Source organism: Hyperoodon ampullatus (assembly GCF_949752795.1).
Source record: "Hyperoodon ampullatus genome assembly, chromosome: 19".
NCBI classification, from domain to species: Eukaryota; Metazoa; Chordata; class Mammalia; order Artiodactyla; family Ziphiidae; genus Hyperoodon; species Hyperoodon ampullatus.
The window spans coordinates 37943498-37969426 of NC_136932.1; the positions used below are offsets into that span (position 1 = coordinate 37943498).

Genomic DNA, 25929 nt, shown 5'->3' on the forward strand with positions numbered 1-25929 from the left:
CAACTAACCTACAGAACTCTTTTCATCTTGTAAAACTAAGACTCTGTACCATTAAACAACTCCCCGTTCCCTTCTCCGCCAAAACCTGGCAACACCATTCAGCTTTCTGTCTCTATGAATTTGACTACTTTGGGTACCTCATAGAAGTGAAATCATACAATATTTGTCTTTTTGTGACTGGCTTATGTCACTTAGCATAATGTCCTCAAGATTCATCCATGTTGGAGCATGTAACAGGGCTTCTTTCATTTTAAAGGCTGAATAATATCCCATTGTATGTATAGACCACATTTTGTTTATCCACTCATCTGACGGTGGACACTTGGGTTGCTTCTACGTTTTGGCTATTGTGAATGCTGCAGTGAACATGGGTGTATAAAAATATGTTCAGGTCTCTGCTTTCAATCCTTTTGGGTATATGCCAAGAAGTGGAGTTGCTGGATCATGTGGTAACTCTGTTTTTAATATTTTGAGGAATCACCAGACTGTTTTCCACAGTGGCTGCCCCATTTTACATTCCCACCAGCAGTGCACAAGTGTTCCATTTTCTTCACATCCTCACTAACACTTATTTCTGTTTTATTTTGTTTTTCATAATAGCCATGCTAATGTGTGTGCAGTGGTACCTCACTGTGGTTTTGATGTGCATTTCCCTAATGATTAGAGCTGTTAAGCATCTTTTTATGTGCTTATTGGCCAATTATATATCTTTGTGGAGAAATGCTTATTCAAGTCCTTTGACCATTTTTCTTTTTATTTGCCTGCAGTGGGTCCTAGTTGCAACACACGGTTTCTTTAGTTGCGGCACGGGGGGTCTTTAGTTGTGGCATGCAGGGTCTTTTAGTTGCGGTGTGTGGGATCTAGTTCCCTGACCAGGGATCAAACCCGGGCCCCCTGCATCGGGGGTGCAGAGTCTTAGCCACTGGACCACCAGGGAAGTCCCACTTTGACCTTTTTTTTTTTTTAAATAAATTTATTTGTTTATTTATTTTTGGCTGCATTGGGTCTTTGTTGCTGCTAGCAGGCTTTCCCTAGTTGCAGTGAGCAAGGCTACTCTCCATTGTGGTGTGCGGGCTTCTCATTGCAGTGGCTTCTCTTGTTGTGGAGCATGGGATCTAAGTGTGTGGGCTTCGGTGGTTGTGGCTCACGGGCTCTAGACTGCAGGCTCAGTAGTTGTGGCGCACGGGCTTAGTTGCTCCACGGCATGTGGGATCTTCCCAGACCAGGGCTTGAACCCATGTCCCCACAGACAGATTCTCAACCACTGTGCCACCAAGGAAGCCCTTTGACTATTTTTTAATTGGGTTTCTTTGTTGTTGTTGAGTTGTAGGAGTTCTTTATATATTTTGGATATTACCTCCTTGTCAGACATATGATCTGCAAATATTTTCTCCCTTTCTGTAGGTTGCCTTTTCACTCTCTTGATTGTTTCCTTCAATGCAGTTTTAAATTTTGATGTAGTCAAGTTTATCTATTTTTTCTTTTTTTGTCTGTGCTTTGGTGTCTTTTCCAAGAAATCATTGACAAATCTAATGTGATGAAGCTTTCCTCCTGTTTTCTTCTGAGTTTTGTAGGTTAAGCTCTTTATGTTTAGGTCTCTGATTCATTTTGAATTAATTCTTTATGGTATTGAATCTGCCTGTCTACCAACAGGGTGTGTATTTCCATTTATTTGCCTTCCTTTGTGTCCCTCAAAAGTTTTATTTCATTAAAATCCTGCAGATTTTAAAAGTTTATTTTCTCTTCTTTTATTCTTTTGTTGTTATGTATGTGGGTCTTTTTTTTTCCAACACCATTTCTGTTTTTCGTCTGTATGACTGAACGATATTAATTTCTATTTTAATTTGCATCCAGCCACCTTACCTAATTCTCTTCTTTGTGAGAGCCATTTTTCAGTGGATTATTTTGGCTTTCTATAAACATTTTGAGGGTGGAAAAATGATGAATTATGCCAAATCTGTAATTGGCAAAGCTGTAATTCATAGTGAGCCTCCATGAATAACACAGGACACATAAAGTCTCAGAAAGTACTTCACCCTCACACTGTTCTTGGAGTTACTCGAAATACCCTGGCTAAACAAGAAATGAATTAAAATAAAGAACTCTTAAATAGGGATGACATGGTACAAAACAGCAAGCAATGAAATAAATGAAACTTAAAACCACTGTCCAGAAAAAACTATTATTATTATAGTTATGATGTTTACTGTAAATTTCAAAAAAAAATAATCATTTCAGGAATTGTAATGCAGCGTAAAAATATTTAACACAAATACAAATATTTTATCTGTATTTTAAAAGAAGACGTAATGTTACAACATTCAGATTAAGAGAGGGGCTAAAATCACAGATTAAAAAATAACTTAAAGAAGTATATAGGAATTCTAGGGACTTCCCTGGTGGCCCAGTGGGTAAGACTCCACACTCCCAATGCAGGGGGCCTGGGTTCGAACCCTGGTCTGGAAACTAGATCCCACATGCATGCCGCAACTAAGAAGTCCACATGCCGCAACTAAAGATCCCGCGTGCCACAACTAAGACCTGGCTCAGCCAAAATAGATCAATAAAATAAATAAATATCTAAAAAAATTATATAGGAGTTCTAGATCCAGATTCTTGCTAAGAAATTTAAAAATCTGATTCGAATGATACTGTCAGAAAACCTAAATTTACAAAGATGACATGTGAAGAAGTTGAATACCTACACAACCCAAAAACTCTGGAAGAAATTTGAAAAAGTATTTAAAATTAATCTTGAGGAGAGGAGCTGAGGTCACTCACTGCCAGGCCGTGGTGTCTGATTCTCACCCAAGCCAGAGGGTGCCATGACTGTCCTGGGGTTCTAGACTCAGATTCTAGTTATAGATTTACCACTTTCTTTTTTAAAAATTTATTTTATTGAAATATAGTTGATTTACAATGTTGTGCTAATTTCTGCTGTATAGCAAAGTGATTCAGTTATGCATATATATATTCTTTTTCATATTCCTTTCCATTATGGCTTATTACAGGATATTGAATATAGTTCCCTGTGCTGTACAGTAAGACCTTGTTGCTTGTCCATTCCATATAGATTAGTTTGCATCTGTTGATTCCAAACTCCCAATCCATCCCTCCCCCACTACCTTCCCCCTTGGCAACCACAAATCTATTCTCTATATCTGTGAATCTGTTTAGATTCCACATATAAGTGATATCGTATGATATTTGTCTTTCTCTTTCTGACTTACTTCACTTAGTATGATAATCTCTAGGTCCATCCATGTTGCTGCAAATAGCATGACTTCATTCTTTTTTATGACTGAGTAAATTCCATTGTATATATACACATCTTCTTTATTCATTCATCCATCGATGGACATTTAGGTTGTTTCCATGTCTTGGCTATTGTAAATAGTGCTGCTATGAACATATGGGTGCATGTATCTTTTCAAATTATGGTTTTGTCTGGATATATGCCCAGGAGAGGGATTGCTGGATCATATGAGATTTGCCACTTTCTAATCTGAACAAGTCCTTCATTGCTTGGAGCCTCCATTTTCCTATCTGTAGAATGGGAGAGTTGTACTAGATGGTCTCTAAGGTGCTTTCCTAGTCTTATAGTCTAGTGTATAGTCTAGCATGTGTGTGGTGGGGATATGGGTGTGAGTGTATTTGTAAAATAGAAAACGCTACTATGCATCAGAGTCATCCAGGGAGTGTTTTATTTCTTGGCCTGATCTCAAAGCCACCTGGAGTTGAAATGTATACATTAAGAAGGCACCCCGATAGCTAATAGATAGCATTTATTGAATGCTTATTATGTACCAGGCACTATTCTAAACATTTTCCACTTATTAACTCATTCTGCTCAACCTTCAGCTCTCGCAGACCCCAGGAACACACCTGGCATGCCCTGTCCTTTTAGGGGACACCAAATTGGTGATAGACGCAAATACATCAACATTTTATGGTAACATTTGGTCATAGTGTTATCAAGATATTCCAGAATATATTAACTACTAACTTTTCCTAGATTGCCATCAAAATGAAAATACAGTTTAAGCGTTCTTCCAGAAGGCCCTCAGAGGCCCTCTGAAAGCCCCAGAGATTCTCACCCCCAGTTTAGGAACATGGGGTTAGGGGATTTTGAGGCAGCCAGCTCTGTACTGGTCCACCCACCAGTAATTAGGAACTGTGACTCTTCATTAAATAACAATTAAATCAAGTTCATGAAGGGCAGTGAAACTTTGGATAACCACCTGGAAAGATACAGAAAGGGTATATAAGGCTATGTAACTATATGAAGGGTTATATAGATCCAGGTATATACCCTTCATCAAGCTTCCCCTAATGTTAACAATTTATATGACATTGTACAATTATCCAAACCAGGAAATGATCATTGGTACAAATCCTTATTTAGAGTTTAGCCAGTAGCCCCCTAACCTCCCCTTTCAGTTCCAGAATCCAGTCCAGGATCCCACGTTGCATTTAGTTTTTGAGTCTTCTTAGTCTCCAGTCTGTGACAGTTCCTCAGTCTTGCCTTATTTTTTATGACCTTGACTCTTTGGTGAGTTACCGGTGAGTTATTTTATAGAATTTCTCTCCATTCAGTTTTGAATGATTTCTCATGATTAGATTGTGTGGTTAGGAATTTTTGGCAAGAATCCCACAGAAGTGATATTATGTCCCATTCAGTGCAGCATATCAGGATATCAGGGGATATGTGATGTTGATATGTCTTATTATTGGTGCTATTAAGTTTGGTCATGAAGTTAAGGCAGTGCTGGATTTCTCCACTGTGAAGTTATTGTTGTTGTTGTTGTTGTTGTTTTGTAATTGATCAGTTTCTTGGGGGAAATACTCTGAGACCATGAAATCTCTCATTTTCTCTCAGATTTTCACCCACAGATTTTAACATCCACTGGTGGATCTTGCCTGCAATAATTATTACCGTGGTGTTTGTCTAATGGTCATTTTGTATTTCTCTCATTCCTCCCGCATTTACTAATTGGAATTCTTTTGCAAGGAAGACCTGTCCCTTTCCCTCCATTTACTTTTTTTTAGTTTATTATTTATGACATTAGTGTAGACTCATGGGTATTTATTTTATCCTATGAATTATAATCCAACACTTTCATTATTGAGTTGTTCAAATTGTCCTGGCTTTGGCCATTGGAAGCTCCTTTAAGCTGGCTCCCATGTCTTTTTTTTTTTTTTTCCCCTGCGGTACGCGGGCCTCTCACTTTTGTGGCCTCTCCCGTTGCAGAGCACAGGCTCCGGACGCACAGGCCCAGCAGCCATGGCTCACGGGCCCAGCCGCTCCGCGGCATGCGGAATCCTCCTGGACCGGGGCACGAACCCACGTCCCCTGCATCGGCAGGCGGAGCCCCAACCACTGCACCACCAGGGAAGCCCCCATGTCTTTTTGACATTCCCCATCCTTTTTCAAGTACTGACTTATTTTTTGACTCTACAAGATGTTCCAGGTCTTCAGGTTTAACTTCTATATTTCCTGTCCCAGTCCTAGAATCAGCCATTTCTCTAAGGAGCCCTGGTTCCTTTGATTGGAGAATGATATTTAGAAACGAGGGTCTGGGCACTAGGTGTGCTCATCGTTACTGGGAAGTCGTTGTTTCTAGGCTCTCTCCGCAGACAGAGCTAGAAAATATATGTATGCATATTAATCCAAGCTCACACACATCTTTTTTTCACTTCTGTATGTATCTATCTGAATATGCATGAAAAACCATGCGTTGATACTGATTTCTCCAATTCCAGTCCAACACCATAAGGTGGTTCAGTCTAGACTTCTCCCTTTTCCTTATCTGTAACTTCTTTCTCCAACAGTGAGAAACTGGCTCTCATTATCTGTGATCTGTTTACTTATTTGTTCAGTCCTAGCATACACATGAAGAAGTTGCAGGATTTTTAACCCACATCCCTATAAGAAACAGATTTAGTAACTAGAGCACAGTATTTGTATGTGGTTCTTTTTGTCTTTAGCCTTACAGTATCCAGTGAAAATCCTACGTTCCAAAGTTACTCAAGGCAGTTCCTGTATTCCCCATTCCTTTCAATGCGGTTATGCTAATCATTTATAGTACAGTCAATTTGTTGTTTGTTTCCCATTTTTGTCCCCCGTACCTCCCCATATCCTGGTCGATTTATTTATTTCATTTGGGATATGTAAAATATTGCTGTGGTTCTAAGAGTCAAAGCCATATATGAGGCTTCCCTGGTGGCGCAGTGGTTGAGAGTCCGCCTGCCGATGCAGGGGACATGGGTTCGTGCCCCGGTCCGGAAAGATCCCGCATGCCGCGGAGCGACTGGGCCCGTGAGCCGTGGTCGCTGAGCCTGCACGTCCGGAGCCTGTGCTCCACAACGGGAGAGGCCACAACACTGAGAGGCCCGCGTACCGAAAAAAAAAAAAAAAAGCCATATATGAAGGTATCCCCAGAAAAGTGCTGTTCCTCCTCACCCCCCATCTCCTTCCCTTACCCTCCCTCCATCTCACCCCAGTCTCTTTGGTTTCTGGTGTATCCTTCCTGTATTAGAAATGAAAATTTTAAAAATTAGTTTGTAGAAGAGATTCTGCCTTACGAGGAGGAGAGTGGTGACCGAGAAGGGAGGACAAAAGGAAGGGGGAGAGGGAGGAGGGACCCAGGACTGAAGCGAGTGGGGTCAGCGTGGGACCACATGCCTTAGTGCTTCTCTTATGTCCACCTGTGGGACTGAGTCTTCAAAGCATGGGCCTGGAATATTCCAGAACACCAGGGAAGCAGTGTGGGGTGCTGCCAGACCCTGGCCCATACTTCCCTCCCTAGGAGATGTGGACCCTCCAGTTCTGCCGTTTTGCACTAAGTCCCCCAAGAAAAGAAGCTTTCTTCCCAGCTGCATGGGGGGCTGCATCAGGAAGCTGGACCCAGGCAGGCCCTGCCCCTCTGACTAGCCCTGACCAGAAGGGGAGATAACTCCTGTCTTGCATCACAGGTCATGTCAACGTGTGAAGAGGCGGTCTCCCTCTGCCCTTGGGCACCCCCTTCCCCCAACCCCCTCCCCCTCCAGCTCCAGGACTCACTGTCCTGTTCAGGGTCCCCAGTAAGGGCTCATCCTTACTGGCTCAGAGGAGGAAGTTGGAGGTGGCAGCAGGCCCCGTTGTGGAATGTCTCAACACTACCCCACTGTGGCGGGGGGCATTCCCATTCCTGGCAGCAGCTGGAATTTCACAACTCGAGCTCCTTTTAGTAAGGTGGCAGTGGGGGTTGGGAGGGGGATGCCAGGGGAAACCAGGCCTTGCCCACCAAGGCTTTGAGAAAAGGCATCCTCCTTGGGGAGGGAGAGGTGCCACCTCTTCCCCATTCATCTCCGCCCCAAAGCCACGGGGGTTCTGCTGACAAGTCACCAGAAGCAGCTGATGACTGACTCATCAAACAGAAATGAGTGTGCCAGAGGGCCAGGTGGCGAGCCACGGGGTGCTGGCTTTACCCCCAGGACAGCTCAGCTGAGGCTCCCCGGCCAGGCTCCCATCCCTCGGCTCCCACGGCCCAGCGCCTTGGGCAAGTCCAGCCTCTCTGAAGACCCAGGGCAAGCTCTAGATGGCCTCAGGATGCCAGGGAGGTGGGGGCACACCGGGAACTCTGCCCAGTGCCCGAGGATAAGGTCTTGATCATCTCCAATGAACAGCAGAGGACACTGAGGCCAGGAAATGGGAATGTTGCTCGGGGCCCAGAGAAGGGAGGATGCGTGGGCCACGGGCATTGGGGTGGGTGCTGGGGAGCAGCCTTTAGCCTGTGCAGGCTGCTCGCAGCGGCCCCAGGACACTGCTCTAAGGAGAGGGCTGCAGCAGAAGTGACGTCGGCTGAGGATGTGCCTTTGCATCTTGCCTTTGTATCAGTTACACTGCGACACAATAGGGCAGGGTGACTCATTCCTGCTTTGTGACACAGCCAACTTGTCTGTCGCAGCAGAGACTGGGCAGAGGAATCTTTAAACCTAGTTCACGGGGTTCAGCCCTCGCTCTGAGCTAGAGAATGACTGGGCCCCTCAAACCACCATGGTCATCGCCCAGTCCAGCCTAGATTGTTGCTTCTGTGGGCCCTGGTCCTCTTTCTGGAGGAGGCAGGGCTGCAGTGGCCAGCTGGCGTAGACAGACATGGCGGGCTCAAGATTCCCAGCAACTGGGAATGCAGGGCTCCTGATTAAGTTAGTTAACTGAGACTGCACTCGCTGGGGTAGAAACATGAATTAGTTTTATTTGTCTCCCAGTAACTGCATCTGACTGTGCCGAGCGGCAGGCAGAGCCGGACTCCCTGCGTTGCCGCCTCCTAGCTGTGTGACCTTAGGCAAGTTGTTTAACCTCTCTGTGCCACAGAGTGCCCACGCTCCCTCCAGCTTCCCCCAAAGGTGGTCCAACCTTCAGCCTCTTCCTGCTACGTTTCCCTCACCCGGCTGGGGGCCCTCCCGGTGAAGAATGAACAAAACAGCTCAAGTCTAGCTTTTCATCCAAGTATCTACCGCCACCTCCACCCTTCCGCAAGGAGCTCACATCTTTGCCTTACCCAGCAGGGAGCCTCCCAGCCGCCCCTTCCGCTCCTCTTAGCCCTCCCATGGCTCCCAAGTAGCCCAGAAGTACGTTTGCTGGCTGGATAGAGAGTGAGCTGAGAACAAAATGGCAGCATCCCTTCCTGGCAGGTGTCCCATCTGAATAAGGGATTGTTTTTAAGCCCCTCTGCCCTTGGCCTTGGGGAGAGAAAGGAGGACCCTCTGGAATGGTCGACAAGCCCTCCTCTCTTCCCGGTCCTCTTGTATTGACGGGGGTCGCGGAGTGGGCAGCTGTACCTGTTGTGAACGCTTACTTCCCGGCAAGCCCCCCAGCGTGGTTGCCGGCCCCCCGCCCTGACAGCTCACTGTGACTCTTAGCACTTTAGCAGGTGGGTCATTGAGCACCTTCTGTGCTTAAGAGTTGTGCCTCACCTGCCATTTGGGATTTCGGAAGTCCTGCTTTATATCCTAGTCGATTTTTTCTGGCCTTGATTCTCCCAGCCCCACCCAGACCCGGGGCTGACCCTTAGGCTCTCTGGGTCTCACCTCCTCCTCCGAGCACCGCCCCGGGGGCTGATCGGGGATGAATCAACCTGTGGGGACCAAGGCCTGCTGATGACGTCTGGGCCAGCCACTCACGCTCTAAACTCATCCTTTTGAAGGTGCCTGGTCTTCTAGCTCCTCCAGTGGGTGCCGTCAGCCCTGAGCCTGCACAGGACCGAGCTCAAGAGGGTCTTGCACTTGGGTGGCCACTGCAGGCAGAAGGGCGAGGCCACATCCTGAGTGTTCACGCCCAGGGACACACATGCGTGCTGGGCACCGGCACACCCAGGGAGGAGGGGCCTGATGTCTGCCTGGTGTGGCTCAGGGTCCACAGACCCCCCGTCTGGACTGCACACAAAGAGTTGACCCACAAAAGGCCCTAAGGTGACCATGAAAGTTGCCCTAGAAGGGCCCAAGGACGTCTTTGGACATCCAGGTGCCACTCATGGAAACACCCAAGGTCCATGGTCCTGACTCACCAGTGAAAGTTTTTCTGATCTCAGTCTGCCACCTCAGCCGCAGGAGGGTAGGTGGTCTGGGGGGCTGGTCTGTCCTGGGCCCTGTGCTCCAGGTCTCAGCCCTTGGCAGGTCCATTCCTGCACCCAGACCTTTGCACCTGCTACCTCCTCTTTCTGGAACATTCTTCCTTCCCCCTCACTTCTCTCCTGGCCTCCTCATCCAGCTAAAATGTCCCTTCTGAGAGGCTCTCCTGACCTCCCAATGACCTGGAGGGGGCCCCCCCACTTGGCCCCCTCCCAGCACCATCACTTTCTTCTCAGCGTATATCCCTCTCTGCCGTGACCTCTTTCTTTGTCTGTTAGATCGTTCCCCGTCTCTGTCTCCTACCACGGGGCACACCTGCTTCATTCACTGCTGTGTCGTTAGTGCCTGGCACATAGTAAGGGGTTAGCAAATCCATGGAAGAATGAACGCATGTGCGCTGCTTTCCGTGTGCCCACCCCCGTGCCATCCCAGGGATATCACCGAAGTGAAGTAATGCTGGGCAGCTCACAAAGGGCTTCTGTTTCTCTGGGTGCCTGGTTCCTCCCTGGCTGGGGAAGTAGGAGGTTTTGCCTACTGGGTCCGGGGTAGGATTTCCTAGCTCTTTGCATGTCGTTTGCATGGCTCAGCTCTGAGCTCTGTGCTTCTGCTTGTGGTTTCCTGGTCCATCCCCTGTTCCACAGAGCTGGACCACTGCTTCCTCGACTTCCTTCTATGACCTGGCCTGACCAGCCAGCCATGGGGGTCTGCCTGCACGGGGTGAATGCAGTGAAATTCCCAAGGGAAAGTGGGCTTGTGGCAAAGACTGTAACAGGAGAGGTTTCGTGTCTTTTTTTCTTTTTTTAAATTTATTAAATTTATTTATTTTTGGCTGCGTTGGGTCCTCATTGCTGCGCGCGGGCTTTCTCTAGTTGCGGTGAGCAGGGGCTACTTTTCGTTGCAGTGCGCGGGCTTCTGATTGCGGAGGCTTCTCTTGTTGCGGAGCATGGGCTCTAAGCGCGTGGGCTTCAGTAGTTGTGGCTCACAGGCTCTAGAGTGCAGGCTTAGTAGTTGTGGCTCATGGGCTTAGCTGCTCCGCGGCATGTGGGATCTTCCTGGACCAGGGCTCGAACCCGTGTCCCCTGCATTGGCAGGCGGATTCTTAACTACTGTGCCACCAGGGAAGTCCCAGCTTTCGTGTCTTGAAAGCTCGCTCAGTGCATCCACTGTGGCATTTAATCTTCCCAGCAGCCCTGGGGGGTTAGCACCATCGTCACACCCATTTTATAGATCAGTAAACTGAGGTTCAGAAAAGTTTAAAGAAATTGCCCATTTGCATGGCTATCAAATACCAGAGTTGAGATTCGAATCCAAGTCTGTTGATGCCAGAGGCCAGGCTTATTTGCTGCACTGCACTACCTGTCACAGCTTCCTGAGGGACCCAGGATCCCTGACACATCACTGTGAAGCTGGGCTGGCCCTGCTGGAGGCTTTCAGAATGTGGCCCTTGGCATGTTTCCCCACCTGGTGCTAAAACCCCTTCTTAGATCTCCTCCTCAGCAGCCCTCCAGCCTGAGCTAAACACCCCTGCTCTCTCCTCAGTAGGACGGGGGGAGGAAGGGGGTTCTCTCTCTTTTTTTTTTTGGCTGTGCCGCGTGGCTTGTGGGATTTCAGTTCCCCAGTCAGGGATTGAACCCGGGCCCTCGGCAGTGAGAGCGTGGAGTCCTCTAACCACTGGACCGCCAGGGAGTTCCCAGAGGAATTCCCAGAAGGGAGTTCTTTGAAAGACCAAGCCAAGCAAGGTCTTTGAATAACTGGTAACATTGCTAAGCCTCAGAGACAGCAAAGAAAAATGGCCAAAGTGGAGGTGAGGGCAGAAAAGGACCAGGGGCCTGTGGCCTGGGCACCCAAGCAGAGGGTGTGGTGGAGTGGAGGTGTGGCATGTGTGAAGGCAGCCCCTGCCGGGCCCGAGCATCAGAGCCCCCGGCACACTGGCGGGAGCTCTGTGACCTTGTCAGCAGGAACAGGCTCCCTGGCCATCCCTGAGGGGTGGGGCACGCAGGCCTGGAAATTCAGAGAAAGTCCCCCACGTGATCCTGATTTTTCCTTTGAGGTCCTCCTGCCCAGCACTGGGGTCTGGTCACGCCACGGGCACTCCCTGGGCTGTTGCAGCCACTCACCCCTGCCAGGGGTGGGGGGCGGGGAGGTGGGGGAGGGCCGCACCTCTCCACTCCCCCTGCCACCCCTCACTTCCCGTAGCCTGTGCTGCTGGGCCACAGGCGTGCCCCGTCCTGCCGTTCTGAGCGGCACTGCCAGTAGCCCAGGAGTGGGTCCAGCCCTGGAGGCAGCTGGCTGATGGCACCGGCTGGGAGTGCCCACTGTCTCTGCCAGCTGCCCTGCTAGGCCATGTGCTTCTCGAGTCCGGGGTTCTCCAGACTGACCAGCGTCTGTCACCCATGCAGGCGATGACTCAGGATGCAGCCAGGGGCCACGACGTGCACGGAGGACCGCATCCAGCACGCCCTGGAGCGCTGCTTGCACGGGCTCAGCCTCAGCCGCCGCTCCACCTCCTGGTCAGGTAGGTCCCAGGGAGCCGGGGAGGCGCATCTGGGGCCCAAGGGAGCTTCAGGGGCTGTGATGAGCACTGGTTCAGGCACAGAACTGGCAGGTTCTGGTTCCAACCCTGTGTGTGTGACTCCGCGGACCTCACTTGGGCAGGTGCTCAGCACAGCACCTGATGGAGAGTTGCCCTCGGTGGGTGGCAGTTTCTCCTTTCCCCCATGCTGCCTTCCTCATCCTCCTCATGTGCTAGAAGCTTAGCTCCCTGAAGAAGGTATTGGACCAGCTTAAAAATGTCACACTGCTGATTTCAAAAGAGCAGCTGGATATTTATAGACAGTTCTCCCCAGAATTCTCCTGTTTTCCTGGTTTCTAGTTTTCTCCACAGCCCCATCCTCCTCTTCCCCATAGAACAATGGAGAATCTCAGCAGAACTTCAGGGAATAGGAGGCCTCCATGTTCCATGATCCCCAGGACTGAGAAACAGGCATATCTGCAGGCTGGGGCAGTTGTCTCCAAGGCTAGAGATTAATTTAATAACTCCTTATGCTCATAAAGATTTTCCGCATCTCACTTGCCTCCCTAACTACCCCACGAGATAGATACCCATGCTCCTTGAACAAAACTGGTTCCTTCCTACCTCGGGACCTTTGCACTTGCTGCCTAGAATTCTTCCCTCAGAACTACACAGAGCTGGCTCCTTCTCATTCAGGTCTCAACTCAAATGTCACCTCCTCTCAGAGGCTTTCCTTGGCCTCTGGAATTAAGCGGATCTGACTTAAAACTGTCTCTCACTGGCTGTAGGAACTTGTGCAAGTCCCTTAGCCTCTCAGGACTCACCTGCCTTGCCTGTAAAATGAGAATAATAACAGCAGGAACCACCTTCCCGAGGTGGGGGATGGGAGATTCAATGGAGGTGATGTGTGAAAGGCCTGGTACCTTAGAGGTACATAGTAGGTGGTCACTAAATGGCAGTTTTCTTCCTTCTGGCCTCCTACCCAGGTTTTAATGAGACTAAGCTTCTAGAATTGAGGGGCCATCAAGTCAAAGAATACAAAAATATCTGACTATAGCAAATTTCACTAAAACCTGTGACCCTATGAACACACTGCTTGGGGCCTGCAGCACTTCAGAAGGAGCTCGTGCACATGAGGGGGCCACTTCCACCCCCACTGTTCTCATTCCCCATCACACACACACACACACACACACACAGAGAGACCACAGACCTCTGTGACTGCCCCTTTAATTAGGGGGAGTTTACCCATGCTGACTGCAGGGAAGCAGAGATTGACAAAATAAGAAAGTCTGGGGAAGTTACAGAGTGACAAAGTGCTCCTCATAGCTTTCAAAATAGAAATGAATGGCGCTTCCCTTTCCCGGGCTCCACTGCCCAGCAGTTCCGGGAGGTCCCATGGCTGTTGCAGACTCAGCCTTGTGTCCTGGGGTGGCGATCTCTGCTTCTGTGCCCCTTCCCTGCATCTCGGAGGATGTGGGAAAGCTGGTGCTCTCCAGAGCCACAGGGAGCAGAGTCGTGGCCAGTCCTTGGCTTCTGAGGGAGATCCCAGCCCCCCTCTGTGTCTCTTGAGCCTCCTGTCTATGCAGGAAGAAGCAACTTATCATTATCTTGATGGGGCATAATAGGGTCGAGTGTGTTGATCCAGAATTTCCGGAGACTCTGACTTCAGAAGCGAAGGCCCCAGTGCAGCCCCAGGAATTGCCACTTCCCTCCAACCCACAACTGACCCCTGGCCTCTCCCTCCCTTTGCAGCTGGGCTGTGTCTCAACTGCTGGAGCCTGCAGGAGCTGGTCAGCAGGGATCCAGGCCACTTCCTTATCCTCCTGGAGCAGATCCTGCAGAAAACCCGCGAGGTGAGGGCTCGGCCTGGGTTAGAAGGGCAGTGCTGGGATCAGCCTCACAGAGTCGAGAAATAGGTCCCCACAGAATGTCAGTTCTGGGGTGTCTGGACCACCAGGGGGGCTTGGTGGAGGCACTGGCAGCCTGAGTTCTCTGCTTCGGTGGTGTTTGTGGATTGAAGGCCTCAGGAAGGGGCGTGGTCCTTTTGCTATGAACATGTGCTGGGTGAGCCAGGGTCCCCAGTTTAAGCTGCTTCTTAAGACAGACATTGCCTGTAAGTCAAGGTGTCGACTACAAGGGAGGGAGGACGCGCTACCGAATTCCTTTCCCCCAAAAGATGCAGAAGAACAAAGATGCAAAAGAGAAAACTGATTGGAGAGGTAAACCGAGACCTCCTCTAACAGTTCAGTAAACAGGCTTTTATGACTCAGAAGAAGAGTGTGTTTAAAGCTGATCTGGGGGACTTCCCTGGCGGTCCAGTGGTCAGGACTCCGCACTTCCACTGCCGGGGGCGTGGGTTCGCTCCCTGGTCGGGGAACTAAGATCCCGCATGCCGCGTGGCCAAAAAAAAATAAAAATAAAAAACAAGAAAACAAACCTGATTTGGGCTGGGGTTCCAGAACAGACACGAGTCCCTAAAGATGTTTTATTTTTTATTTTTAAATACATGACTGAGTTGGAAAACACACGTCTTTCTCAGCTGTCCCTTTACCTCTAAGAAAAAAGTCTTGGTTTATCAAGACACCCAAGGTTTCAATTCTGGCACCACCATTTACCTGGTGCTTTTATACCCTGATCACAAGGAGACCAACTCAGAAGAGCTAAACCACCTCTGAAGTGCTTATCTTATCAACCCAAATATAAAGGAACAACTACTGTATAGCAACAGGGGAGGGTTTTATAGAAGGGGCCAAGCAGCAAGTGTACTGGACACATGGTCTATTCAGGACCATGAAGGAGAATTCTATTTGATCCTGCTGCCGTCACCAGGCACAGCAGAGGTGGTGGGGCTTTCTCTGCTTCTTCAACACCCATGAATTCCAGAATAGGTTGGGAGACCACTAGTATTTTGACCAAAGAATTCTAAATTGTGTCTATACATGCTTGTTTGTGGTGTGGTGGGTGAGCTCTATCAAAGAGATGATTCACAAAAGAATAAATAGAACTTTTAAACAATATGGAAAATGTTGCTTCAGTTATAGTAAAATAAATGTAAATGAAAACCATAATGACACAGCTTTTGCCTAGCAAATTCGCAAAAACATTATAATAACCAATGCAGGGAAGGGTGTAGTGAAATGGCACTTTGATACATACACAGTATTATAAATGGCAAAATTATTTTGGAAAGCAATTTGGCGATACATTTCGAAGATCATAAATATGTTTACAGTCTGGTATCCACTCATTGCGCTTCTTGAGCTCTATCCAAGATAAATAATCCAAATTATAGAAAAAGGAGTGTGCACAAAGATTTTCACTGCACAGGCACTTAAAATGCAAGAAAATAATCTCAAGTGTCTAAAGCTAATAAATTATGGAGATCTACCAGAAGGAGTATTATATAGGTAATAAAAATGATGGATAGTATCCAAGGGTAGAAACAAAATTTAATATATTAAAAAATTGCGGGGAATTCCCTGGTGGTCTAGTGGTTAGGACTCGGCACTTTCAATGCTGGGGCCCGGGTTCTGTCCCTGGTTGGGGAACTAAGATCCTGCAAGCCCGCAGAGCCGGAAAAAAAAAAAAAAATTGCATCATTAAAATTTATTAAATGGTTTAGGGAAAATTGATTAAACGTTTCCAAAACTATGGAGTGAGATTCCAAATTCATATTATACAGAACTCTAGATGGATTAAAGGTTTAAATTTAAGAAAATGAAGCTTCCAAGAGAAGAACAAAAAACATATATGAATATTTACATGAACCTTGCATGCAAAAGTGAAAATCCATAAAGGAAAAAGCTAACACTTGTAACTTATGTACATAAAAAAACAATCCGTAAAATTCAAAGACCAACAACAAACTGGAAAACATATTTACAATACAAATAATAGATAAATGTATAACTAGGAGGGGGAAAAATATGGTCTTAGAGATGATGTAGCAAAACAAATCCATTTATCATATTACACGTAAAAGACATGAAGCATAAAAATATGCACCCAATGATTACAACTTTGCAGAGGAAAATACACAGAGAAAAATGGTGTAAGGAGAAGTACACTGAAATATTAGTTGTGGCTGAGTTTGGAAGGGGGATATCGTGGGGTTTTTTTTTTTTTACTTCTATTTTCTAAATGTTTGTCTTGTGATTATATTACTTTTCACTTAAAAAAGAAAAAGAAAAGAAAGGAATCGAGAAGAGAGCAGTGCTCGCTTGTGCACCTGTGATGAGCCTGCCCCCCTCCTGTCCCCCACACAGGTCCAAGAGAAGGGCACCTATGACCTCCTCGCCCCCCTGGCCCTGCTCTTCTATTCCACTGTCCTCTGTGTAAGTTCCCGGCTGGGCCAGGCTGGGGGAGGTTGGGGAGGAGAGGGAAGAACAGCCTCCATGGAGCGGGCAGAGCCCTCACAGCTCAGAGGATAAACACACAGAGAGAGAAACTGTCCACCAGTGACACTTCAGGTGGGTGTCACCCCCTCTGATGGCTTCCGATGAGCCATTTGAGAGGCCTCCAGTAACTCCACGTGGACGCCATCATGCCTGGAGTATCTGGGCACCCACGGAGGGGATGCGGTCACAGCCCTTTCACAAACCACAGGAGAGATTCTGTTAAAGACATGGGACGTCCACCTCCTTTTGTACCGCAGTGGTCAGTTTCCCCCAGTGCCGTCACCCCCTGTTCACCAGACCGGTGGCATCAAATGACTCCAAGTACACTGAGTCAGTCCACTTCAAAGAATAAACATTGGCCTCTCGTGAGGATATTTAAATAAAGGCAGTTTAGGCGTTGAAGACCATTCCTCAAAAGGAGTGGCAGCAGTGGCACCATTTAGGATAACCTCCAAGGTGACAGCTTTTCAGAGAGGCCCTCTTGTGTATTTGGTAAATTGTTAGGTTTGGTGAAAACAAGGCCCCTGTAGTAGAGACATCCTTGGGCACCATCTTGCCCATCTGTAACTCACTTCCCGTGGGTAACTTTCAATTCGGCCTGCCCTCGTCCTGGGACACACTGCTGCCAGGAAAAGTGTGCCCTTTGTGGAACATTCCAGAAAGGAGCAGGGTCTGCTCTGGAATATCAGTGAGCTTTCTCTCACCCAGACCTCTCTGCTTTGCCGCTCCCTCTCCATCCCAGACTCCGCACTTCCCACCAGACTCAGATCTCCTTCTGAAAGCAGCCAAAACCTACCACCGATTCCTGACCTGGCCCGTTCCTTACTGTAGCATCTGCCAGGAACTGCTCACCTTCATTGATGCTGAACTGAAGGCCCCAGGTAAGTGTTGAGGTGGCACGCACGTGGGGCAGGGACCATGCGGTCAGGAGGTTTCCAGCTTTTCTGAAACTGGGCTTTGGCTATGACCCCCCTCACTTCATATCGTCCAGCTCGTCTCTGCCCGTGGCCTGCTTCACAAGCCTGGAGTCCCTTTTCGTGGTTCTAGTGCTCCATGTCTGCATCAGCATCAGCTGGCTGAAGGCAGCAAACACCCGAGTAACTCAAGGAGGAACTCTTAGGGGTATCTGAGCAGGGGTTCAGGGCAAGGAGACCCCACCTCCTGGCCTGTACCTCTGCTCTGGTTAGCCAGGGGGTCTCTGAGGCTGCCCAGGTCAGACAGAGAAGCCCACACAGTGTTGACAAGAGGCCCTTGTTTGTTCTCTTTACCCCGGAACACGTAGGGGAATGCATGTGTGAATGGACTCAGTTCTGGCCGGGGAAGGTGGCTGGTACCAGGAATAAACAGGTAGATGGACACCACGACAAGTGTGGGCAAAGGGCCAGGTACTGTCCAAGTTTCCATATGTGGATTCTGAAAAGTGGTTCCTGAGAAATTGCAGGTGCTATAGCAGACACGAAAATGAGGTCTAACAAAACGATTGTAGAGCCAGAAAAACACAATCAAGTATGATTTACTGAGAGGTGGCCCCATATTAGAGTAATTCATCACATCAGTAGCTCAAAGGAATAAAGTCACACAAACATCCCAGTAGATGCCTCTGAAATGTTTGATAAAATTCAACTTCCATCCATTCCAAATAAAAATATTTAAGGTAAAAAAAAATGAAAAAAAAATTCAACATCCATTCCTGATATTCAAAGCCCCTCTAATATGTGGAAACTATTAATATATGGAAGGGTCCTTAATAAGGTAACAACCCACTAGCCGCATTTCCATTATTAAGTCAGTAATCTTCCTCTTCGTGCTTGTAGGTATTTTGCCCATGAAAAAAAAGAAAGAAAGAGAGAATATTTGCTCTTTCAGGAAGATAAAATTTTAATTACATAGAGATCAAACAACTGCTTATCTGTCAAGACTAAGAGAATAACCCAAAGCACTGTCAGACTAGTAATCAGGTAGCTAAGAGCTTTCTTATATAATAGCATCAACCAGTAAGAAAACATAATGTGGAAAAAAACAATTTACAATAGCAACTAAAAATATAAGATAAAGAAATGTGAATAACCTACATAGAGAAAACAAACTTTACTGAAGGATAAAAAGTTTAAGAGACATTGCTGGATTGAATCAATATTGTAATAACATCAGGTATTATGGAAATAAAAGTAACTGCAGTCAAAAATACCAATAATATTTTTTAAAATTTAACAAAATAAAGTCTATTGGACAGAATAAATGCTCTACAGTAGGATTTATTATGTACTTATGTATGCTTAAGGAAGAGTAAGAATGGGATAGTTCTCTACTAGGTCTTTAAAAGTACTGTAAGGCTATAGTTATTAAAATAGTACACTGTTGGTATAAGAATAGAAAATTAATGGAACTAAATAAAATAGCAAGGGACAGATTAAATGTATAAAAATGTATTATATGACAAAGCAGCATCCTCAAATCAGTGATGTAAACAATTGTCATTTTATAAATGGTAATCAAGATAATTGACAGACCAAAAAAAAGGAAGGGTTTAAAATTCTATCTCAAAAAAAAAATTGAGTTCTATTGCAAACATAAAAATAAATTTCAGACGGATTAAATGTTTAAGTGTGGAAATCAAGACCATAAAATTAAAAAAAAAAAGACCATAAAAGTAATGGAAGAAAAATAGGTTACATGAGCCTAGCTACAAGAATGTTCATTGCTGCATTCTTTTTAATAATCAGCCAATTCCAAAAAACTTAAATATTGTACATAGTTGAATATATCGTAGCAAAGTCATTTGGTGGAATCCGCCTCACTTATTAAAAATGAGATCATAAAAATAAGGTTACTGAGATGAAAAGATGTTGAGTAATGTGTTGAGTAAAAAAGCAGGCCCGGGGCTTCCCTGGTGGCGCAGTGGTTGAGAGTCCGCCTGCCGATGCAGGGGACACAGGTTCGTGCCCCGGTCCGGGAAGATCCCACATGCCGCAGAGCGGTTGGGCCCGTGAGCCATGGCCGCTGAGCCTGCGCGTCCGGAGCCTGTGCTCCGCAACGGGAGAGGCCACAGCAGTGAGAGGCCCGCGTACTGCAAAAAAAAAAAAGCAGCCCCCCACCCCCACGCCGAGTACTAAGTATGTTGTAATCCCGGTTTTTTTTTTTTTTCTTTTAAATCTGTATATGCACCAGACCCTGTTTAGTATTGGGAGTGTCTAAGTCTCATCATGTGCATTAAATACACACAGGACAGAAGTACCAAATCTTATTCCCTAATAATTCAGGGGCCCTAGAAAGCGCAGGACTGAAGCTTTATATGAAAATTCCTTTGGAGAGGCTTATGACTTCCTTCCCCAACTGATCATCTGATTTGTCTGCCCAACCAATCAGCTGATCTGTTGTCTCCCAACCAATCAACTGCCTAACCAATCAGCTGATCTGTCTTCCCCCAGCCAGTCAGCTGTCCGTTGTTACGAAGAGCTGAACAGGCACAGGCTAGGGTAGCCAAAGTCCACCCATTACATGGACCTTACCTCCTGGTAGAGACTTGGGTGGAAGAATTAAGAAATCAGGAAGGCCTTCAGGAGAAGGGGTTGGACTAGGAAAGGTGCTGAGGCACATGGTGAATAGACAAGTCAGGCAACCTAGCTTTCCAAGGCACCCTAAATGAACAAACCAATTTAATCTCTTTCATTCCCTTGCTCCCTTCTACCCACCCCCCAAAACAAACAGATCTAGATCACTTCTGGGCTTCTTGCTGGTGACCAGAATTCCTTTAACAAGAACGCAAAGCTTTTCTTCCTTTTTATAATGAGACAGAAAGGATTTAAAATGCAAATGCCTTGGCAGGACCTTCAGTCTCTACCAAAGATCTAAATGAGTTTACTTCGAAATGGGTAAAGGCGAGGTTGTCCTGGGGGAGGGCTGTCTGTCACCTGCGTGCAGGGGGACCGCTTCCCAGTTTCAAGTGGAACCAGCTGTCTCCCCTCAGCTGGATGCACGCTATGCCTTGAGATGTTTTTGTGGGCAGCTGAGCAGGAACTCAGCTCTGAGCAGCCCCCAGTGAGCAGATGTGGGACCAAGGGGCAGATGCGGGCTGTGGGGAGGCCCGGACTCGGGGATGTGGGGTTCTAGGCTTGGGGGAAAAGAGTCAGGCAGAGCAACAACTGGAGATGGAAATGGAGTGAGGATCCTTGGACTCAGAGCAGGGAGGGCTGCTGGCACCCTGGTCATTCACTGCTGAGGGTCTTCCCCTGGACCTTGCCCCTGGGACCATGTGAGGGCTCAGGTATGCTGGGGACCGAAGCAAATGCCTGGAGGGGGACGCTCAGGCCAGGCTGCTCAGGCCAGGAACGCCGCCTCTTCCAGGGAAAGCAGAACCGAAATAGGAAACCATTAGCTCTTTCTTGTGTCAGAGAGTCATTTTCAAACAGTTTTTAAAAAAAACCTAGCACTCATACAAATGTATAGCGAGCCTGTGTCAAAACGCATTCAGTTCGTTACTGAGGGGACCAGCAAGGTGGGAGGGCTAGTTTAAAGGAGGGTATGAGAAACTGAAATAAATTTCTCATCTAAGCCACAAAAAGATGGCAGAATTAGATACAAAATTAGTTAACATTATATGGGGGAATAAAACATCATACAGGGGAGAAAAAACCTTTGAAGTTATCCTTTATAGTGAGCAAAAATTACTCATCTCACATCCACAAGTGAACCTCTAACTTCACAGAACCTGAGACCTCATGAATAGCAAGTAGTAAATTAAAGCAAATTAGCTCCTTTTACATAACCCTTAAGTGGGCTAGTTAGGAAGTGCTTTGGTGTGATTTTTGTAAAGGCACGTGGTAATAGTTTTGCCTTGTTGCTGAGTAGCTCCATCCCCAGTAACCCCAGCTGAGAGAGGCAACAGGAGGAAGGGAGAGGGGTGGGAATGGAGGCCCGGGCGACAAGCTCTTGGGGAGAGGCTGGGGCTGAATCACTTGGTGGTTACCAGTACTTTGGACTAGCCCATCGCCGTTTCAAATCCTGGGGCTGTGGGGCCTTTGGCAAGACACTTAACATCATAGGAACCTCAGTTTCCTCATCTGTAAAATGGGAGTATAAGAATGTCTCCCTGTCAGCAGTTTGTGAGGATGAATGCTGGCCTATATTGATTTCCCATTGCTGGGGACAGTAGGGTTTGGGGTGGTATTCGCTTAATAGATGGATTTTGGCAAGGTCACAGGGAGAAGATGACAAGGGGCCTGGGGAGCTGGGCCCTCCACCCATGGAGCCTTGGGGAGGCAGTTGCCATGGAGATGAGGGAAACAGTTTATCCCACTTTGATGTGGCTGGGTGGCAGAGGAAGCGGGCAGGTTATCAAGCCTGAGGGCCTCCCCCTTCTTCCTGACTCCACCCCAAGTAGGGTCGCCTACTGCCTCCATCTGGGGGTGGCAGGAAACCTCACGTCAGTGCTTCCGGGTCCTGCCCACCACACCCCTCTTGGGTTCAGCCCGTATGTTTGTTGAGTATTTACTCTATGCCCACCCAGCTGTGCAGACCATAATACTTGTCTGCAGAGAATTGGTCTGTCATCCTGAGAGGAGACAGTGAGCATCATATGTGTGAGTCACTCTGCAGTTTTCAAAGCACCCAAAGCTCCATGATTGTATCTCACCCAGACCACAGCCCTGTGGAGTAAGAGGGAAAAGCAACATTACTCCCATTTTGTGCGTGAGGCAACCAAGACTCAGAAAAGTTTGATGATTCTTGCTTTAGCTATAAAGTCAAATGTGAGAGAAGGAACATGGGCTTTCGGATAACAAAGACCTGTGCTTTGTCACTTATTAGCTGATGACCTTGGACAGGTTACATAAGGTCTCTGAGCCTCCTTGTCAAAAGTAGGACTGCGTTCATAGCAGCTCTATTTACAGTAGCCAAGACACGGAAGCAACCCAAGTGTCCATCAGCAGATGAATGGCTAAAGAAGATGTGATACACACACACACACACACACACACACACACACACACACTGGAATATTACTCAGCTATAAAAAAGAATGAAATAATGCCATTTGCAGCAACGTGAGTGCACCTAGAGATTATCATACCAAGTGAAGTCAGACAAAGACCAATATCACATGATATTACTTATATGTGGAATCTAAAAAAATGATACAAATGAACTTATTTACAAAACAGAAACGGACCCACAGACATAGAAAACAAACTTATGGTTACCAAAGGGGAGGGGGATGGGGAGGGATAAATTAGGAGTTTGGAGTTAGCAGATACAAACTACTATGTATAAAATAAACAACAAGGATCTACTGTGTAGCACATGGAACTATATTCAGTATCTTGTAATAGCCTATAATGGAAAAGAATCCAAATCACTTTGCTGTACACCTGAAACTAACACCACATTGTAAACCAACTATATTTCAAGTTAAAAAAAAATAGGACAAAATCAAGCGAACAGCAGCTCCCAGCGCTAATGATGCCATAATCCCCAAATGAGACCATTAAAGCATCCTAAGATACGCAGGTGGAGAGATAGAGGATGTTAGAGAATGTTCCTCGTCATGGAGACTAAAGGGAAGAGCAGGTTTCAAGGAGAAAGTGGTCAACTGTACCCCCGGGAGTGTGGGCGGGGCCGGCAGCTGGTCAGCAGGGCGTGGGTTACCCGTTAACAACATTAGATGGTAAAAGAAAAGTGTGGACGGGTCAAGAGAAGACTTTTCTCTCTGTGTGTTTTGGGGGTCGGGGAGATTGGGGGGCAGGGAGACCTGGGGTGCGGGGGACACTCCTGCAGCACTTTGTTGGGCGTTGAAGGGGCAACGAGGGGACTTTTCTCTCTCATGTCTGTGAGCGGCCACCAGATGGCGTCCTGGGTCCTGATAGTAATCCCTGTTTCCGGGACTTTTCCTGTCAAAATAGACGTAACATTAACATCTAAACATGTGACAGTTACATGGAAGTCACACCAAATGAAAGGCCCCCAAAGCAAAGCAATTCGGCCCTAAGTTGAAATACTACAAATTGGAAATGTTCGGCCATTTACTAAACAACAGTCACGGCCCTTCTGTTTACAGCCGTCTCTAACCCCAGTCTTGGCTTTGACTCCTCCGAGGGGCTGCCTTGCTGCTCCCAGCTCACACCCCGGTCCACACCCGGCAGGGCCCCTGTGACGATGTCCAAGCTCTAACAAGGAGGCTGCCTGCCCCCCTGAATCCCAGCCTCATCAGTGAGCAGCGCGAGCTATTGTGTGACAGCCTCACCGTAGTTGACGCAGAACTGAATACGTGCTTTTCCAGCCACAGAATTGAGTCAAGTTGCAGGGAAAAAGGGAAAACTTTGGCTAGTTTCTTCTCAGCGCATTTGAATCAGAGGTGACAGAGAGGTGGATGAGGCCAGAAGGGAAGGCGGGGAGGGGGTCTTTGGTGCAGAGGGTCAGCCCTAGAGAGGGACAGCGCCAGGCAGGACCATGGGCCCCTGAGGGGCCCCCGAGAGCATGTGGGAAGCGGGGCCGGGAGGCCGAGGGGGAGGCTGGGGGCTGGCCGGAGCTGAGGCTGAGCTGAGGGGTGCCTGGCACACCCACTGCAGGAGGGCACCCGGGCCCGGGTCTGCAGGGACAGAACCAGGACCAGCTGGATAGCAGGAGACCCGGCCGCTTCAGGGGCCTCCATCTCCTCCCAGGGGGCCCTGCCCCGCAGTCTCTGAAGAGTGAAGCTTTGCAGGGCGGGTGGGGCCTGGGAATCAGACTGTTAAAGACCCTGGTGGCAATGGGCCTAATCTGCCCCTTCTCCTGACCCTCATCCGGGAACTCCCAGCCAGATTCTCCAGTGCCAGGCTCCTGCGAGGTGCAGGACCATGGCTGCTGAAGGAACAGGTAAGTCCGTGAACTGTTTCTTTGTGTTTGTTCTTTTGGCCACAGGAATCTCCTACCAGCGACTGGTGAGGGCCGAGCAGGGCCTGTCCACTAGGAGTCATCGCAGCTCCACTGTGTGAGTGCTCTTGGGGAGGGAGGAGTTTGGGGGGTAGGGTCATGTTTTGTGCACAGCCTCTTTTTTCAGGGCTAAGGGTCCTTCATCAGATTCCTAAATGGGTCTGAGACTTAAAAAAAAAAAAAAAAAGGAAAAGGTTAAAACCACCTGCCTTGATTGTGCCAGGTGCTGAGCGAACATACATTACCTTACTTTACCCCCATTTTGCAGATGAGGAAACTGAAGGTCAGAGAGACCAAGTAACTTCCCCAAGGACACTCAGCTAGTAAGTGTCTGAGTCAGGATTTGAGCCTTAGACTTCCTCAAAAGCCGAGGCTCTTTCCATAATGTCTTCTGCCTATTAGTAAAACAGCGTTTTTCCAAACCTTTTTGACTGGGACCTACAATAAAAAATGCATTTTATATGAAAGCCTGGTGTACATACATACACACACACACAGACACACCACACACACACAGACACACCACACACACAGAGCTGAGACAAGTTTTAGGAAATGAAAGTCACCCTCTCCCAAGGATGAGCTCTGGTCTCTTCTAGTCCATTTCACTTAAAAGGCTGTTCTGGTTGTGAATCCCTGAAGTGATTTCGTTACCCACTCTTGGGTCCCCGCCTGTTGGAAAAGCATTAGAGAGGAAGCCTCCATTCCAAGGACCCTCCGGCAAGCCTCCAGGCACGTGGGTGCCCGAAGACCCCAGCCTCCAACAGCTCCGAAGTTCTAGTCACCCCAGCCCCTCCTCATCCTCAGTCTGAGGGGTTCACAGCACATTCACTGAGCAAACATTGGTTGAGTTCCTTCTCGGTAAAAACAAACAGAAAAGCTAGTGGTAGATTTTGAGAGAGACGGAAAGGGCATAAAAACTGTCTTGTAAATGTTGGCTTAGTAAGTAAGCAGGACCCTGCCAGAGGGCTGAGGCAGGTGAACGGTGGATTATCGCCAACGCCCCTCTAGGTACTTCCTGAGCCCCGGGCACTGTTGCAGGCATCACTCCATCACGCAGGTCTTTTGTTAACCCTGCGAGAAAGGTATTTTTTAGATCAGGAAACCGAGGCACGGACAGGTTTGTAGAAAGAGCTACGAGCAGAGAGTCGGTCTCACCTTGGTTTTCTGTAGGCTGGGAACAGGCGTGCAGAGGAGGTGCAAGTGGTGAGGGCCCGGGTGTGGCTGGCCTGGTCCTGTATACAGTGGAGCTCAATGCATGTCCATGAGGGGATGATCCAGCAGTCGGTGAAGGAGGAGGGCTCAGTGAGGGAGCGTTTACTGGAGCCCGATCCCTTTTTCTTACAAATAGAGAAATTAAAATGAGTTCCTCCCTAAACCCTGGGAACTCTGACAGAGCCTGGTCCCATTCCTGAGCCCTGGCCACAGGGCCGGCTCTGGGACCTCTGTCCACAGACCCTGGCAGGAAGGCCACCTGCCTGGTACTTCTTGGACTGGGTT

The 25929-nt window shown here is 47.7% G+C and overlaps 1 protein-coding gene across 2 annotated transcripts in view; it reads left to right on the top strand.

Annotated features, from left to right (window-relative positions):
* Window positions 1-12024: 12024 nt before the first annotated feature.
* PIK3R5 (phosphoinositide-3-kinase regulatory subunit 5) overlaps window positions 12025-25929 on the top strand; it is a gene marked incomplete at both ends in the record, with an annotated part of 22593 nt that continues 8688 nt past the window's right edge. For both annotated transcript variants that reach the window (XM_079724757.1, XM_079724758.1), the window contains 5 exons: window positions 12025-12127; window positions 13880-13980; window positions 16393-16461; window positions 17267-17405; window positions 24418-24487. In XM_079724757.1, coding sequence (XP_079580883.1) covers window positions 12025-12127; window positions 13880-13980; window positions 16393-16461; window positions 17267-17405; window positions 24418-24487 — 482 coding nt within the window. The remainder of the gene's footprint in view (window positions 12128-13879; window positions 13981-16392; window positions 16462-17266; window positions 17406-24417; window positions 24488-25929) is intronic.